At 41.1% G+C, this 17,612-nt stretch overlaps 1 protein-coding gene across 11 annotated transcripts in view; it reads right to left on the minus strand.

Annotated features, from left to right (window-relative positions):
• LOC117205689 (max dimerization protein 1-like) overlaps positions 1 to 17,612 on the minus strand; it is a 229,167-nt gene that overhangs the window by 29,240 nt on the left and 182,315 nt on the right. The window contains exon 7 of one of the 11 annotated variants that reach the window (XM_033444364.1): positions 5,002 to 5,007. The exons of the other annotated variants lie outside the window; for them this stretch is intronic. Within the exon in view, the coding sequence (XP_033300255.1) occupies positions 5,002 to 5,007 (6 nt within the window). The remainder of the gene's footprint in view (positions 1 to 5,001; positions 5,008 to 17,612) is intronic. 11 annotated transcript variants of the gene reach the window in all.

Raw genomic sequence — 17,612 nt, forward strand, 5'->3', positions numbered from 1 at the left:
TTTTCTGGTAATTCAAAACCGTCAATGAAAGCCTTTTACGTATGTACGTATGCATATCGATCTCTCGCTATACATCGGCCATTCAATAGCAAACCGTTAAATTTTTGAACGATTGCCACACGATTGAAGCTTAACGAGCCTGTTTTAATTAGGTACTATAGTAAAGTATTAAATTTTTGGATGGTCGCTGTACGATTGAAATTTAACGAGTCCGCTTTGATCAGATACGGTGGCTTGGAGGAATCAAGAGTAATCGCGTATTACCTTTGCTACCATCACATAATTCAAAATAAAAACCCATCGAGAAAGAGTTTCATGATTTATCACATGCTACGATATTCTCTCATCAAATTCTTCGAATTTACAAAAAATTACGAAAATTACACGAAGATTTATAAAGTGCGAATAGCGACGACGAAAATATCAAGTAAATCGGTGAAATTGTTTAATAGCCGCAACATCGAGAAACAGAATTCGACGATGAGAATTGACCAATTAGACAGGTAGATTAGCAGGTTCGGCAAAATGTGCGATTAACATAGACTTGCTCCTAACGAGTAACGAATATTTGCATTAGCAATCGGAAGAAATCATCGCAAGCTCCAAAAACTACTTAATCATTCCACGAACACCTCAGCGACGGAAAACCGCCCCTAACATCGAGCCGAAAAAGAAAAGAGAAATAAAAGAGAAAGAAAAGAAAAAGGTAGAATAAAACGACTCACAGCTAACAAACAGCAGGCTCCAACCTCATCAACCGGGAAACTTCTCGAGAACAATCTTTAAGGGAAAGGGAAGCTTTAAAAATCAGAAGGCTGGCCCCCGCCTAGAGCAATTTAAATCACCACGAAGACCACGTCGAGACCCGATCGCAGAGTAGAGCTTCTCCTGGCCGCAAATACTGTCCTCGAGGAACGGAGGGATGGGCGAAGGAATCACCCCGTAAATTTGAGCGGGGGTGCGCGCGATTTCCTGGCGATACAAGTTGGCCCGAACTCCGTGCTAAAAGCCAATCTCCAGCCAGCTGCGATTAGCGTGACCGTCCTCGTCGTCTTCGTCATCGTCAACGGAGCCAGCCGCAGCCTGGGGGACGGAACTTCCGAGATAGATAATACCCCGGGATGTCCAAGTTGGAAGACCTTCCCTCCTTCCTTAGCTCTCTCTCTCTCTCTCTTCCTCTCTCTCCCTCCCTGTTTCTCGTCTTTCTCTTTCCCATCCCTCGTATCCTTTCCAACCTCCTTGGCTCCGGGAAGAAACCTTCGAAACTACCACACGAACACGAAGGAACTAAGGAAACGCCACGTGGATGTGTTTGTAATTCTACTTTCCACATGATTCAATTTATTTCTGTGGCGCCTTCGGCCTGGCGACTGCTTGAAAGTCCATCGAGAATGTACACTATCGGCCATAAGAATTTCCACGCCTCCGAATTATTGCAAATACGTAAAATATAGTTTGAACGAAACTCTTTAATTTAATTTCGACCTCTGACGTTGCGTTAGATAATCGTATGAATCACATGCAGTTAGTGGTTATCGGTAGAAGCGATAGTTAAATCACAACTAGTGCAGTGGTCATTTTGTCACGTAGACGATGTATGTTCAGGTATTTATAGATACAAAGTTAACAAAGATTGCAAAGATAAGAGGAGGCAATGATATTGTATGTCGTATCAAATTACCAGGAAAGTAAAAATTGTTGCGATCTGATAGACACTATCTAATCGGTTATGGGTTAAAGTGTTAATCCATAACTGATTAATCTGAATAAAATGGAAGGTGGATGAAAATTGGTCCTGCGACAATATCCGAGTTAAGTAACTTCACGAGCGAGTTAAGTGGCGCAGAGTGTTTCAGTTTAATTTAGCGGAACATTTGATCTCGGTTATGGGAAGGAATAGCGAATTAACCAGTAGAAGAACCTTCTTTCACGATAATATCGAAAATATAACAAAAGTATTGGGTCATTCCAATCCAATTGCGTTAGATATGCAAATATTTGTGGATAATAGCGTACATGGTCTGCGAAAAAAACCAGCGAAGGTTGGATGGATTGGGAAAAAAGGCGGAAGGCCTGCTGGTATTCACGGGGTCACGGTGAACCCTCTTTCTTTCCTCCTGCTCTTCTTTTTCGGCATAAGGATTACTTTCTTTGGTTGCCGGAGTTTCCTTCAGTTTTCCCTCGATTCGGCTCCGATTTGCGATAATGAGTTTTCAAACTCTTTTAAGCGAACGATGTGTATCCAGCCCGCTTTGCCCAAGGATCGAAGAACGACACACTTCCAGGGACTTCTAGGGGGCTGTGAAATTCTATTTCCTTCCGGCAATCGCTCCTGTTTCCCGACCTAACGAAAATCCCTGCTACACGCCAGGGATATTGGTAGTCGGCTGGTTTAGAACTTGCCAAAGTATCGATAGAAGGATTATCCTTGTTTTTGTTTTACCTTCAGTCTCGATGTTCTATGATAATAACAACGACTGTTGCGTGAGGTAGATTAAATTATCACTTTCTGGGGGATGAAATGAGAAACGAAGGAAGTAATAGAGAAAAGTATTTAGGGGCTTTTAAAGAGATAGTTTGAAGCTCCTTTGTAAGGTTTAGTTTAGTCTCTTAGCTCAACTTTCAATCCTGCTGTTTTCCTCACTTCCTCGCGTTTGTCTCTCCTCAGAGATCTCGTTTCTTTGGAATGCTTCATTTATAAGAAACGTGGAATGCGCGAAATTATATTCACTAAACATATACTAAAAGCTATATTAAACACTAGAACCAAATACTTAAAAACTATCGATATACGAACAGTATCTATGGAAATGTAAGACCCACATAGACCCAAGGAGAACAGCAGGGTGAATTATACTACGGTCGTTCCATTAAAGGAAACTTTAATATGAAATTAAAATAAGCAATGATTTTGTTCACGTTTTCTACAAGTAGCGGTGTTAATTTCGCTGCGATACAAATTACAGTAATATAATATACTGCGGATATTTATGTATTTATAGGAAAATTAAGGAGGCACAAAGATGCATAAAATGCACGTAAAATGAAGGATATATAAAATATTCAAAGCACAGCTTCAACGATATTTAACCAAGCAAGATAATTCCCTGTTCAGGTTTCATATTCTCGATTATAATGGCAAAAATATGAATTTACATAAATAAATATTCCCCACCCGTCGCACCAATATCTACATATAGTACAATAGTATATATATATATATAGTGCTCATGGTTAAATCGTGTTTTCAAGCCCTGTTCTCCATTAGAACTTAGTGTATCGAACAACGTTATATCCCAAGCACTGTAAATGCGATCCAGAATCAAAGATCGGTCGCATAACGAATTTCTATCCCAAGTCGATTTAAAATCTAAGATCTACGTAAAACCAGAGAATAGATCGATACAGTCACGTGCAAAGACAATCGATCTTTCGCGGCCGCCGTGGGACAAACGATTCTGGTCGTTGCCACGAAGGATTAACAGAAATTTATGCAGCAACATCTGCCACCGGTGTCTCAGCGTTCGCCCGTTGCTGATTCAATCGCGGCACGCAGCTGGGCCAGCGCGCGGCCCGCGTTAACATCTTCCAAGTTGGCAGACGACTTAACATTTATCACGTGAGATTAATTAATGACAGCGAGACAGCCGTAAGCGTATATACCTGGTAAACCGTGCAGATTTCTCTCTTCCTTCCAGCACTCTGCTTCCGTTTCACTTTTGCGCATACGTTTCTCTGTCTTACTGCTTAACACGTTCGTCTTTCTGTCTCTGTCTGTCTGTCTCTCTTTCTGTCTGTTGCTTCCCTGAGAATAAGTCGACGAGCAGTTCTCGAGAACATCTGGTGAACTCGATTTGCTCTTGATACGTTCGTACTTATGTAAGTACGCGTACACGTGTGTATTTTCTCCTCATCTCTTGTTCTTGATATTCCTTTTCATTTTTCGATGATTTGTAATGGTCTGTGTTTGTTGGATATTAAGTTTTTTTTTTTTTACAGATTTATTACGTTTGGAAAAATATATGAAAATGCTGTAGCAATTCTTTAAATTTAGTAAACGTTAGTTAATATGTTTTGTGACACGATATGTTTTGGTGATGCCAAACGAGATCATATCAATCGCGATTGAGTGTTGATTGATTAAGAATATTGATTCGAACAAAATAAAAAGATCGGAGTAAGTAAAATAAATTTTTGTAAGAAATAGAATGTTTAAGTAACGCTCAGGTAGTGGCATTTTTATAATAAAAATTCATTAGAATTAAGGTAAATAACTTATTCATTCTTCCGTCAATTTCTTCGCGCTGTTAAATATATAAGATATGTTCCTTATTTATAATCAACACTAGTTTATAATCATGTATTTTTATAAACTTAACAAAAAGACTGCGACTTAAGATTTATGGGAATTAATTATTATAAGTAGAATCTACTAATTGTAAGTAGGAAGCTTTTCTCCAGTTCGTCGTGTATTCCCTTGCTGATTGTTCTTTACCTTTACAACGAGAGCCATTGCCATTTTATCTTCCACGTGTCATCGATTACCCATAAATTAGCTTTAATTTGTTCCACTCGTGATACGTTGTAATTGCACCGATGATATATAATTTTATTATAATCGTCTTCTTTGGCACTATAGCTAATACTCAAGAGAATCATAAGAGTTTAAGAATAGGGATTGATTAGTATCACATTCTAATATCATCGTGGAGAATCGCGTTACATGCAATGGAAGCCCAAATGTTAAAAAGAATCAAAATGAAAAATTTGTCTTCTTAAAGCGTCGAAGTTGTCTTTAATCGAAAGCTAGCGGGCACGTTTCTTCAGATAAGAGAAGGGATTTTTAGTTCGACTTTTGGGTAGTTAACAAAGGCTTTTAACTCCGAAAGAACGATCCATCCGTTCAGAGCAAAGTTCACAATCTTCAGCTGAAGATCTTCACAGTGAGAGAGTGGGTTTTCAAGTGACGAGAGTGAGAACTTAACATAAATCGCAACTTACAGAAAGCTGAAAACAGAAAAAAGAAGACAAGAATTGTTATACGATTAGAGAAACGGTATAACAAGCTATAAACAGCTATATTCTTTCTTACTACGTTACTTCCTACTGCGATAATTCTGTCCGATGCATTACGATGATGGAAAGAAAATGATCGATCACGATATCAACAAATACACTGCGTCTCGTTCACTATATCGATTGACTATTATTCTTTATGATTTTTGTATTATTAAAATAGTGAAATTATTATAAGGATTAAAGTCAATGAAAAGTTAATTAAATTTAAAAGTTCAAGCTCAATCCAAGAATTATTATAATTTTTTAAATACTTTGTTATTCCTTTGCAACGATCTACAATTTTTGACAAAAGCTGGATACCGGACCTTGGTAGAAAAAATAAAAAATCTTTATAGAGAGAGTACTTGATATTCGTCGATTAAAAAAATTCTAAGAAATACAATTCATTTCTTTCTTACACGGAGCACGTAGGAATTAAAATTCAAGTTTGAACGAGCGATCGTCAATCAGCCATTTGTTTTCCACCAACATAATACTTAACAAAAATATAGTATTTTAAAAATTCCGCAAGTACCAAGAATATTTGTCACTCCAATTAGAAATCGATTAAGCAGCATCTTCCTCTTTTCCAAGTACAAAACTAAACTCAATCGCTCCCGTTAACTAACTGTTCTCGCTTTATCAGTGCCAGATAAATTCCCCGAGATAGCCATCGCCCGACAATCGTTCAACTAACAATAACCCCAGTCGGTCGAAACCATGAAAATCCTCAATTTTCTGCACGCGAAATAATGATTCTCGTATATGCGCGACTCGTAAAACACCTTTATAAAACGTGTCGAACGTGTTTCGACTAATGTTGCAGGACCGATAGAAAACGTAAAAGGGAGGAAGAAAAAAAATTGTGGGAAACGCGAGGGGAATGACGGCGCTCGTAAACGATTTTCGACCGTGAGAAAGGGGTGACACGCGCGAAATCGGGATTTTGATTGCGCAAGTTATCGTCGACGAGATCATCGTCGAGCGGCGCGGACGTCAGCTCGGTGAAAAACGACGCGATCGTCTGTTTAATATACCGGGTGACCGGCGATAAACGACGAATAAATTCCACGGTCGGAATCTACGCGCGTAATTACCGAAGTGTCACGGCGCCCCATGCCTCCAGATACAATTCGTACGGGGGGGAAAAATACGCTTAATACTTTGTTTCCGTAGTTTTCTTCTTTGCTCTCGTGTTTTTGTTCGAAATTGATGGTGTTCCGGTGGTATTAAAAAGACGTATCCCACGATTGGTGGTAATTTAAAGTCCAGGCGGGAACGAAAAAGGGTTGAGTTCATATAAATTTTAGGTAAAATGTAGTTGACTTTACGCCGCATTCGATGAAGGTGTGAGTACTAGATTAGAAAAGGGCCTTTCAGAGCTGAGGTTCCTTTGAATCGCGGGAAGAATTTTGTTGTACCAATTCTCGTCGGTAGAAACACATTTATTTCTTTTTACGTTTTCGTAAAGAAGGCAGAGATGTTCTACGATTCAGGATTAGTTTCGCTGAAATATTTGATGCTCGAAGCGTATCAATTTTCTACTTTATCGAGTTACAATTTAATAAACGTATAATTACACGAAGTAACAATAGTAATAAAAAGTCATAGATTTAACTTCAGAAATCGTGAATTTAGTTAAAACGAAGGAGAATTGAAACGATAGAAACGGGAGTACGATTTCTTGTCAATGAAAGCTAAAGAATTATATATTATTCTATGTTATCATTATCGAATTTTTAATCGACGATGTACGCTATATAGATAGTAATAAGATTGGGAAAACGCAAGCGTCCCCGCGACCGCGTGACGATTTCCAGCGGATTTATCGTTTGTAACAACGCAGACAGGCGCGCGTCCACGGGAATTTATGTCGCCTACGGTTATTTATCTCCTTTTCGGTACGTGCAGGCGATAATTGCGCACCGTGTGGCCCTTAATCATCCGAATTACTATGCCGCAATTTTAATTATTGCCAGCCGCGATTGTACTCGCGAAATCGATTTCAAATAATGGTCTCTCTCTATGCTAGTCCACCAACTAATTAATGTAACTCCGCGTACAACCTCTTTCCTCATACTTCTTTTCTCCCATTTCGTTTTCCACATGAAACCATCCTCGTTCGAATAAATTAGCAATAGTTCGTCGATGGATCGTTTTCGTTCGAATTTTCATTATCAATCGTGGCTAATAAACTTAAATATTGGCCAATTTTCGTAAATTGAATGTTCTATGAACGTACACGGTGCTCAACGATAGTTAGTTATGCTTCTTTTTAATCTCTCGTTTAGTTGCTGTTGGAAGTAGCGTGACAGGAATATTGTTAGGAATGTCATTATCGAGGAATTTTAATGGCTTATAAAGATATTTTATTTGAAATGGAAATTCAAATCGTTGCATCGTGGCGCCATTTTCATAGATCAATGAACAACCTCGTGTTCTGTAGAAATCTTACATTTAGTTTCACCGTTGTTGTAATATTGGAAGGTTCGATAATGCTATTAGAAGAAGCTAATCTGAATTTTTAATTTTGCGGTAGGTGTAGTACAATTTTTGCTATTAAAAAAGAAGCCTTCGAGAATTTTTTATCGGATGCACGGATAGACGAAATTACTTATTTTTTGTATGTAACCTCGCAAATGCGAATATTTCGATCATGAAGGAAATAAATTTTCTTTTTAATCATTCTTTTTCTATCTCTTGTTACACCGTTATACGTAAAAGGATTAATCGTTGTTGAACGATACGCGCTTGACAGTTGACTGGTTGCGACGAAAGCCAAAAGGAAAAATGGACCAAGGTCCTCTTAACGCGATCTCACCTCCATCCATAGACTGAGATCAATGACACTTGTATTCGTTGCAACATTCACGTATCACGTTCTAGTCGAGCGCATTATTGGGTCGATAATAGATATGCGTTGGAAAATTTCTCGAAAAGAACAGCGCGTAAGGAAATCAACGCCAACCGTGACACACCGACGCATTGAAAATGCTCCATTGCTGCGCTTTTTTTCCATCAGATACCATAGTCGACGCTGACATCACGGTCCGATAGAACGTATTACTCATCGATAGAACATTTGGCGTGAATATTTTTTTAGAAAAATAAAAATTGCGTATATTGGAATAGGGTGATAAATGATCGTTCAAGTATGACGTGTCGCCATAGTTTTCATCGTTTCGTTAACTTCCATCCAAAAGTTTTTTCTTTTGACAATTTATTGAATCCTTGAGATCGTATTTCAACATTTTATATACTGCTTTTACGTAACACATTAATTTCTTCTGCACAGAACGTATTTAAACGAAGGGAAGAAAAAAGCCCTTTGAGCAGTATACATGCAACGAGACCTATTAGATCTCCAAAGTAATATTTCAATATTTTTAATATCGTTTTGCAACAAAAGCATATTTCAATAATATGTATTCCCCTCTTTCGCCCTCAGGACATATTACATCCTCAAAGCAATATTTCACCATTTCATTATAACTTACGTGGAAGAAACCTCCATTATTAAATTCTACTCTCTATAAATCCTTTCCTATTACACGTTCATAACAACGAACAGTAATTTGAGACCTTATATTTTTTTGTTAAATGGAGTGCCGAGAATCGTAGTGGTGTGCGACAGTCCACTGTTAGCTTTCATAAAATGTTGTGTTTTGTGTTCGTCATTATAAAAGATTGAGTATATTTTTTAACAAAAAAGAATATATATATTTGATTAATATTAAATTATAAATTATAATAAAGTATTTAATAATATTTAAATAACAATGAAAGAAACGTATATCGTTACAGTGAATAAAGTAGTAACTTAATAAATTACCGAGCTGAAGGGACGATACTTTTAAAGGTTCAAATCTGTTACTACGTTCGAGTTCTCAAGATCTTGACCTACGACACCATGATCCTCAGCCAAATGTTTCTCGTTGTTGAATAAATATTTCCTTCGTTTAAATGATACATCGTTTTCGCATTTCCTGTAAATATTAACTCTATGCAACAGTCAAGTACGTCTGCGTAAAACATCTTTAAACGAAGGCAAGAGAAGAGCCATCGAGCCGCGTGGATGCACTAGAGATATTCAAGCGGTGATATACACGTGTACCGTAGCTGTTTCCACGGGCCACAATCGGTGATATTCGCGCGTCGCGTCGCGTTCCAGTCGTGCCTCGACGTACGAACGAGAACGAGGTCAATTGACTGTGCCACTGCTGCACACGGGACTAGACGTGTACACACCACGATACCAATCGTGTACAATGCAATCGTTCCCAAGAACGGACATAGTGCCGGACAAATACGGCTGTCATTGCCGACGAAATCGTAAACACGCGAAAACAATAAACCTTATTGATCTCCAGTACATCCGTCTTCTTCGGGTAAATTCTACTTGGAAAGGAAACTAGCCCTTTCGCATGGCAAAACATTGAATTCGTCAGAGATGAATACTACAGAGATGAATAGATCAGTACTACTTGGCGAAAGTTGGTAAAAGACAATTTAGCATCGTTAAAGAGGGAATTTATTTGGAAAGTCTGAGAGATGCTGTATATTCGTACTTTTAATTATAACATGGGAAGGATAATAAAAAGAAAGTTTGTTCACTGCTTCTGATTCGTCGTGGAAAATTTTGATACAAGCAATTATGAAATCACGCGCGTAATTTTTTAACGGAGGCTAAACGCGCGATTAGCATATCGAAATACTAAACAACATATAGAATAACAGTTAGAAAGCTGAGTGGGATTGCGGATCCTACTTTAAAAATTATTCGAACTACAAAGGTATTTCTTTGTCGTTCTTCTCAAATTTGAGTATATTTCGAACTATTATATAACCATAATCTTCGTTCGTGAAACAAAAGTCCATCGCCAAAGGTCTAAAGGATTAATCAATCTTGCAAACAATGAACCAGCAAAACACTATCTCGCTAAACGTCGTTGACTTCGCCAAAAACTTTCAACCAAGCCCCGCTACCATCAGCTCGATTCACGAAGTCCCGCATCTGTGCTGCACAGTGCACACAATTTCATTGTACGCACAACAGGAAGCCCGTAGACAGCAAGCGAGACCCATCCATTCGAACATCCACAGCAGAATTCTCAAAGGGCAACCTCAGCTCTAGGACGATCTTCGCGAGCACTTAACTTCAGCGTCCGGTTACGGTCGATCGTCTATTGTTCGCCTGAATTCCATTAGTTAACACAGTTTCTCGTAAACGAGACGCCGTTCGACGCAAGACACGTCGACGAAGATTCGACGTTAAGTCGGGTTTATTTCCATCTGGGGAGGGACGACGGATGGATGAGAAAGTCGCGAAGAATCGAAGGCGATCGCAAACGACGACGAGGAGGAGAACGATGGAGTAAAACGCGGGGAGAATCGAGCGAACGACGACCACGACGACAGCGAATTAATTCGTCGACCGTATTATCGGAACCGCTCCGTCCATTAGACCGCTTTTTTCCTCGGGACGTAACGATCCGTTCGCCAATGGCAGAACGAACGGCCACCATTCTTTTATTCGCCGCGCGATAGTTAACGAGGACGTCCTTTCCTTTCTCTCCATTCTTATTCGTATATGTATGTAGCTACATATACATATATGTATATGGATGGGTGCTATTGCTCATAAGTATTTGGATAGTTAGCAGGAGATTTGTGGCAGCAGTGATATTTTAACAAAATGAATCTATAGATCGATGGCAGCTGCCGCGATCTTTGTAGAATCAGCAGACATTAAACCTGAATCATCTGTTGGCGTTGTTAATCTTTTTCCTCTGGTCTGTGATCTGAAGTGAGAAGATTGAGTTCTTTACGAAGTTTAATATTATTATGTGGAGTTAGGAACTGAAAGAACTGAACATACGTCTGTTGCTTTCTAAGCGGAGTTTTCGTCGCGTTATCATGAATTTATATTCTCTATATCGATATGTGTGTTAGTTAAAATTTTTGAAAAAATGGAGTTAGAACAGTTAAGAACTAAGATGAGGATTTCTTCTGAGCCAAAATGAACATAAAACGATAGACACTTCTTTTTTGCTACAGTGTCTAGAAACGTTATACCCTTAGATTGGAAATTCTTTTCTCACAAGAGCGAAAGACACGGTTCGTAGTTGCCACAAAGGCATTAAAAGCTTCGAGGGATGGTGCATTCACGATTACTAATACCCACCATGTCCCCAATGATTCTTCACGAGAATCGATGAAGAAGCTTGGAGGAAGTTAAAATTCCAAGCTGAAGAAAGAATGGGACTTCGCGACAGGAAGAAGGAAGAGGAAATAAAGAAGGATCTCTACCTTATCCCTTTCGACTAGGCAAATAGGCAAATGGAGGAGGAGGAGGGCAACTCTCTCCGCCAAAAAAAACAGTGAAATCAAGACAGAGCCACGTAGAATCGAAACGAAGGATAGCCGAAAGGATAGAGCCGGTGCTTTTTACTCATGCTGGAACCTGGCGTCGCGACGCCCGACATCTCCGAGCTTCCTTCGCGCGCTCCGTCTCTTTCGTTCTTCTCGTTTCACCCTTGCCTCGTCTCTCGTTGCCCCCATTTTTCTCCTTGTTCCTTTCTATCTCACTTACGCGTCGCCCATCCCCACGCGTGTCTTCCGCATCTCTCTCGCGCCAGCGACGTGTTTCCATCCCCTCTGCTTTTTTACACCCGCCAAAAGCACATTGTTCGACGAAACGTGCACCCTCATCCCCACCAGCCTGCACGCCGTATACTGTGGTCTTGTGCGCGCGGCGTCGCCCTGTCTCTCTTTATCCCACCGAAAGTGTGTTCCAGCAACGAGCACTCAGACCCTTGACTGCATTCTGCAGCTTCCCGTTTCGCCATTGTGTTTCCACGACGAGGAAAAAGAGAGACGAAGAACGGAAGAGGGACGATGATAGGAAGAAAGAAGTCTCCGTTGGTCGGAGAGATGTCGGTAAACGATTCTCGAACGCTCTCGCTCTCTATATTTCCGTCGTTCGCCCTTTCTTCCACGGAGTCTCTCCCTCTTTCCGGGGATTTCCACGTTTCTCGGTGTTGTTAGTATCGCGCGATATCTTCTGCCAGAGACTCGCACCTCGCACGGATCAAGGGCAGTAGACGTGGCTGCCAGTTCGAGAGATGAGCCCGACGCGAGGGGAAAAACTATCCGGCGAAGGTTTTCTTTTCGATCGTGTGCCTCTTCAGCCGAGATCAACTGAGAAATTGATGGCCTCGAGGACTGGCTCGAGGTTTTTGCCGTTCACGGCGACTTCCACTTCCGGTTAGATTTTACACTTGTTCGTGATGGGGTGAATAGATTTTTTGCTTGCTTTGGCGAAGGGTTAGTTATTGAAATTATTGGGTATATGTACACTGGCTCGTAAAAGTATCTCGAATAGAAAACTTTTATATACGTGTTTATATACAGTGACTGCAGAGAGTAATTGGCAAATTGCCATTGTATTTATTATAGCATTTAGATGTTAATTAATCAAGTCCAAGATCCGAGACACGTTATTTTTATTTTATTTTATTTTTCGTCAGGCAAAACAACACGCGTAACGTCATTGTACTATGCACTGTTACTTGTTAAAAAAATACATTTTGTAATTTCATTATCACTGCAACGAAAGACGACTATCACGACTGTATTCGTAAACTTTGAAACATCGACCCTGACAGGAACGAGACTTCCCTTTTCTCGAGGAAAGTATCGCAGGAAATTTTCCACGTGAAATGATTTCCCTGTTCGATGGTAGTAGCTTCCTTCTAGAGCAATGGCTAGCGATGTTTGATCCGTTTGAGCATGAATCTCTGTTCTCGTCGATTCGAGGAAGCGTAATTTGTAAAAGGGGAAATCCAATCTGGAGGAGAACCGCGACAAATAGCGAGTCACTGCGACCGAATGGCCGCTATTTTAAAAGGGGGAGAAACGCGCGAAATGGGAAAGCAATAACGCCGTTTCGCGTAGGACTGGTCGTTGGTTTTGTCGTCGGAGATTTTCAGCAGGATGTCGTGTTCGGATAATGGAGGTAAACGTTATGATACGTGCAAAGGAAATTGTGGGAAACGAGATCCTTTGTCGTCGACAGTTCGCTTTAGCTTTTCTCGCTGGCTCTCGTTTCAAGGAATTCGAATCTTTGCCTGAGATTTCAGTGGTATGTACGGGCTAGCTACTACTTATTTTTCTGGACAAGGCAAGTTGTATAAGGGACAAGAAAATATATTAAAATGGAAATCTTAAAAAGTCGATGAGAATCCTCGGAACAGTGATTTATCTCTTTTAGAAAGAAATATTTAGAGAGAAATTTTCTAGGCAGAAGGGCATAAAGTAAGCTGTTTCAGCGTCTACGTGAATTTATCATGAAGAGTATGTGAAATGGGAAAAAATTGAACGTGCTGGCTCTGAAGGAACTCAAAGAGACCATTAAAATTTCAAACATCAGAGATATTTCACAGTCTCTTCTATTAAAGAGCATCCACGTTTACTCTCTGACCATAAATATTAAAACTACATGTGTCGGCAACGAAGCTTGAGATTGGAGAAAAAATTCGGCTGGAACATTATCGTCATTTCATTTACTATATGATGTCCATTTAAAAATTCGTCCATTTAATCATAGAGCGAAGTCATCACCAAATATGTATTTATATGTATTTATATGTATTGTGTTTCAATATCCTGGGATCTTCACGTATACGTAGATTCCTAAAAGTGTATGTGACTCAGTCTTTGGACGTTTTATTCGTCAGAACGACAAGTCCTCCGAAAATGAATCCACTGTACTCGCAGCCTTAACCAATCGTAAACTTATTACGCGAACCACCAAAATTTGTCGCTGCTCTTCTCACCCTTACGTCTGATCTATTTCACGACAACGAAACGTCTAGCCATGACGGGTTCAAAGGCGATGACCCGACGAAGATTTCTATTTTTTCGTCAGTCGGAAAGGGTGGCCATTTGTCGCGCGAGAGAAGCTCCGGAGAATTATCGCCCGGGGAGCCGCGAACAGTTAAGGGATGCTTAATGAAGATTAAGGGGTGACTCGTCTTCGCCACCCTCTTACCTAGTTTCTCTTCTCCTCTCTTTCCACCTTCCTGCAGTTAGAGTTTCCTTCTCGGTTCTCCGGTTGCTCGCGCGAACAAGCCGCGCGTACAAGTCGCGCGTATTAGCGGAAGGCAAAAGCGGAATTCACTAGAAGAGACATCGGATACCAGGGGTGTCGTTTCAGCCCTTTCAGAAACAGATTTAACCCTGCCCGGGAGCAGCTAGGAACTGGCTTCAACGGCCGCGCCCCTCTTCGTTCGACCCGTTGCAGCGCATAATAATGAGCTCGAAATTAGAGCAGCTCTTCTCCGCTGCCTCGAATCTTATCAAGAGAACGCGAAATTGGACTTGGATTCTCGCGCGGAGAAAACCACCAACGTCGCGACGCATCCACCCGCTCACCCCTTTTCTATCTTTTGGCATTGCTCGAATGATAATTACAATGGCCAAGCCGTTGAGTCGCGCACCCTCTCCTTCGCGGACGTAAATTGCGCGTTCCATGGGACCTCGCACAATTTGCACGGCCATTGTAGGGCGGCTAATAAATTCTGGATCGTTGATTGGAACCGGAGGATCGAGGCGGGTACCGCCGCTTGCTATAGACCAGACTGACGCCGATTTGAGAAATTGCTGGCCGATCCGGCGCGGCGATCGTGTCTTTTCAGATTCTGATTCGGTTGGAATTGCAGGGTTGAGGGGTCGGTGGTTATGAATTTTGAACGGAGTTTTGTGAGAAGTTTCCTGGTGCGGTGCGAAGGTAATATTTTAGAAAATGTTGGAAATTCGATTTTCCAAATATACATGAAATAATGGCGATGGTTTAAAGATTTCAATGGGCGAGGACGTGGAAAATTTCTTAGTAAACACGACTTACCTATAATCGTTTCAGATTCTGATTCAATAGGAGCTGTAGAAGAAAATAATTACAAATTACGGAAAATTTCAACACCCACGAAACACCGTGTGAAAGAATATCATTCCTCTTGAAATTCGAATAAAAAGGAAAACGAAAGAAAGAAAGAAAGAGAGATAGAAAGAAAAGAGAAATAATCACCACGTGGCTGCTCCATCCCCATCGACCATGTCTACGGTTAACAATCGTCGTCTACTCCGGCGAGGGCAGCAAGGCAGAAATTTTTAAACGCGTCTCTCCTAAGGGATGTTTTCTCAGCCGGTAAAAACGCCAGTCTGCCTTACCGGCTCGTGCACCAGGGGCTCGGAGCGTGCACGGTAACAGTGGATGGCGGGACACGGGGGTTGGCCGCGGTTATGACGTCAAAACTGTCAGGCGACTCCGAAAGGGTCGACGAACACCGGCGAGGGTGTGTAGTCGATTAAACAACACCGCACGCAAGCTTTTAATTCTATTTTAAGCATCTTTCGCGGACGACAAGCAACATTTGCTCTGTGCCAGGGGGGTTGCATTTAATAAGCCTTCCTCTGTCCTGTGTTATCGTTTCATTCAAAGAAACATTCGTTCGAGTGTGAATCTTTCATTCTTGTCATTTATCACCTTCTTCTGTCTTTCTTTTTATGTTGTTCAAAAGTTTGTCAGACATCGAGTGGCCGTAAGGGGATGATTTAACGGCACTAAGCAAGTGGTTTTTATTTAAGAGGCGAACTACGAGAGTAATCACTCCTGGGGAAAACGCTTCAGTGAAAGCAGTCGCTCGGCTTAAGAAAATAACGCGGCCTAAGAACATTACCTGCCGCGCTGCCGCTTGTCTCCCTAACGAAGAGGCCTTTTAACGCGATTACGATAGAACAGCCGGATCAAGAAGTCCCGTGAATGTTTTCGCCGGTGCTGCGATTTTTTAATGGTTGTTTTGAATAGGTTTTTTATTAGACGATGGGATCGAGGGTGGGACTTCCACGGAGCTAGCTCATATCATTGAATTTATATTTCAGAAATTTCAATAATAGACGGATAAAGAGGTTTGGTGATGTTTTCATAGATAATGATGAAAACATCTCTCGCTCTTTACAAACTTTCAGTTGCAATTCATACGAGCCGAATTGATCAACCCAGCTCAAAGTTTCTTAATCTCATTATCTGCGTAAGCACGTGATTAGTATCCAGCTTTAAAAAGAAGGAGGCAACTGACTAACCTGCACATGTTCATTTACCGAATCGGGTGGTATAAATGGTTATAAATGCCAACGTAAATTTTGAAGAATATTTACGTCGTTCCTCTTCTTTACGTTTCAATCTATAAAATTGATCGGCATCGTTACCGATTTTTAAGCGCGCGTCGTTCATCTACTCGAAACAGCCCATCAAAAATTGGAAACCTTCCATTCTTTCTTCCAACATCGACAACGAAAGATCGTCATCCGGCCGAAAACTACCCCATCGGAATTCTCGAAGAGACGATGCCGCGGCAACTGGTCGTAAAATCGACTTTTCCGTACGATAGGAAAACGATGCGTATCCTTTGGCGATAAGCGAGTTCGCCGATCTGGCTTATCGACTATCCCCTGAAGAGGGTAACAGCCGACAAGGACATGTCGTTATTATGACGTCATACTGTCAGACGACCCCCAGCACGTAGCAGAAGGGGTGATTAGGCGGCGGTATATAGGAGAAGGGGGTGGGCTGTGTTGCGGCGAGCGAAGAACACGACAAGGGGGGTGGCAGACAGAGAGAATGCACGGTGTACAGTAGCCATGACACCGGCTGGGAACCGTGCTTCGAAGATGAGGGGGTGCCGGCCACCCCTGCGACCCTCTCTTTCCGCCCCTGAGCCAAGGGTATTTTTCCATAATCAATAACATGCCTCTATTCTCGTCACACCGACCGAGCCAGCTCTGCCCCTCACCACGCTCTCTCACCCTCTCGCCCTCTCGACATCGCCAACCTGTCCAGGTGACAGTGGCGCTCAAACCCGCTCCTTTAATCCTTTCTTCCCTATCAAATGGTATCTCGTTGTGTTCTTTATCTTGGAACAACGTGTTCATAGATTTTTAACGTTCTTTGTATCGATCTTCCAATATCTTTTTTAATATTTCTCGATGACGAATTAAATTGTCCGAAGAGCGAAGGTGTGATATACACGTATGAATTTTTTTCGAGGGAAGGAAGATTTATAGACGCGAGCTTTCCGACACAGGTAATATTAAAAATGAAACAGATTTTAACATAATTCACCATTTTGTCCTATGAGCCCTTTCTCTATAAAGCTCTTCGACTCTACAAATTATAATTGAACTCTTCCCTTATCCTAAAATGTTAAAAATAAAGCACATGTTCTTCGTCATCGACGTTCACATCCACAAATATGCAATTTACGATCTACAGATCGAAAAATGTATCGTTTCACTAGCCAATCTTTCCAATTACGAACAGTACACGTACGAGATTTGATTAAGAATTCTTAAAAGTTCCAAGGTCGTTAATTTTATTTATTTCCACGTGCGAGAGTAGAGTGTAGGTGGGCCAGGGTGAGGGTGGTCTTTTTTCAGAAAAAGGGGCAGTGCGCGAAAACGCACGTGCACGCGTATCGATCGTGGCGCGAGTGGCC

The sequence above is a fragment of the Bombus bifarius genome, unplaced genomic scaffold, assembly GCF_011952205.1.
Source record: "Bombus bifarius isolate JDL3187 unplaced genomic scaffold, Bbif_JDL3187 scf7180000007992, whole genome shotgun sequence".
NCBI lineage: Eukaryota > Metazoa > Arthropoda > Insecta > Hymenoptera > Apidae > Bombus > Bombus bifarius.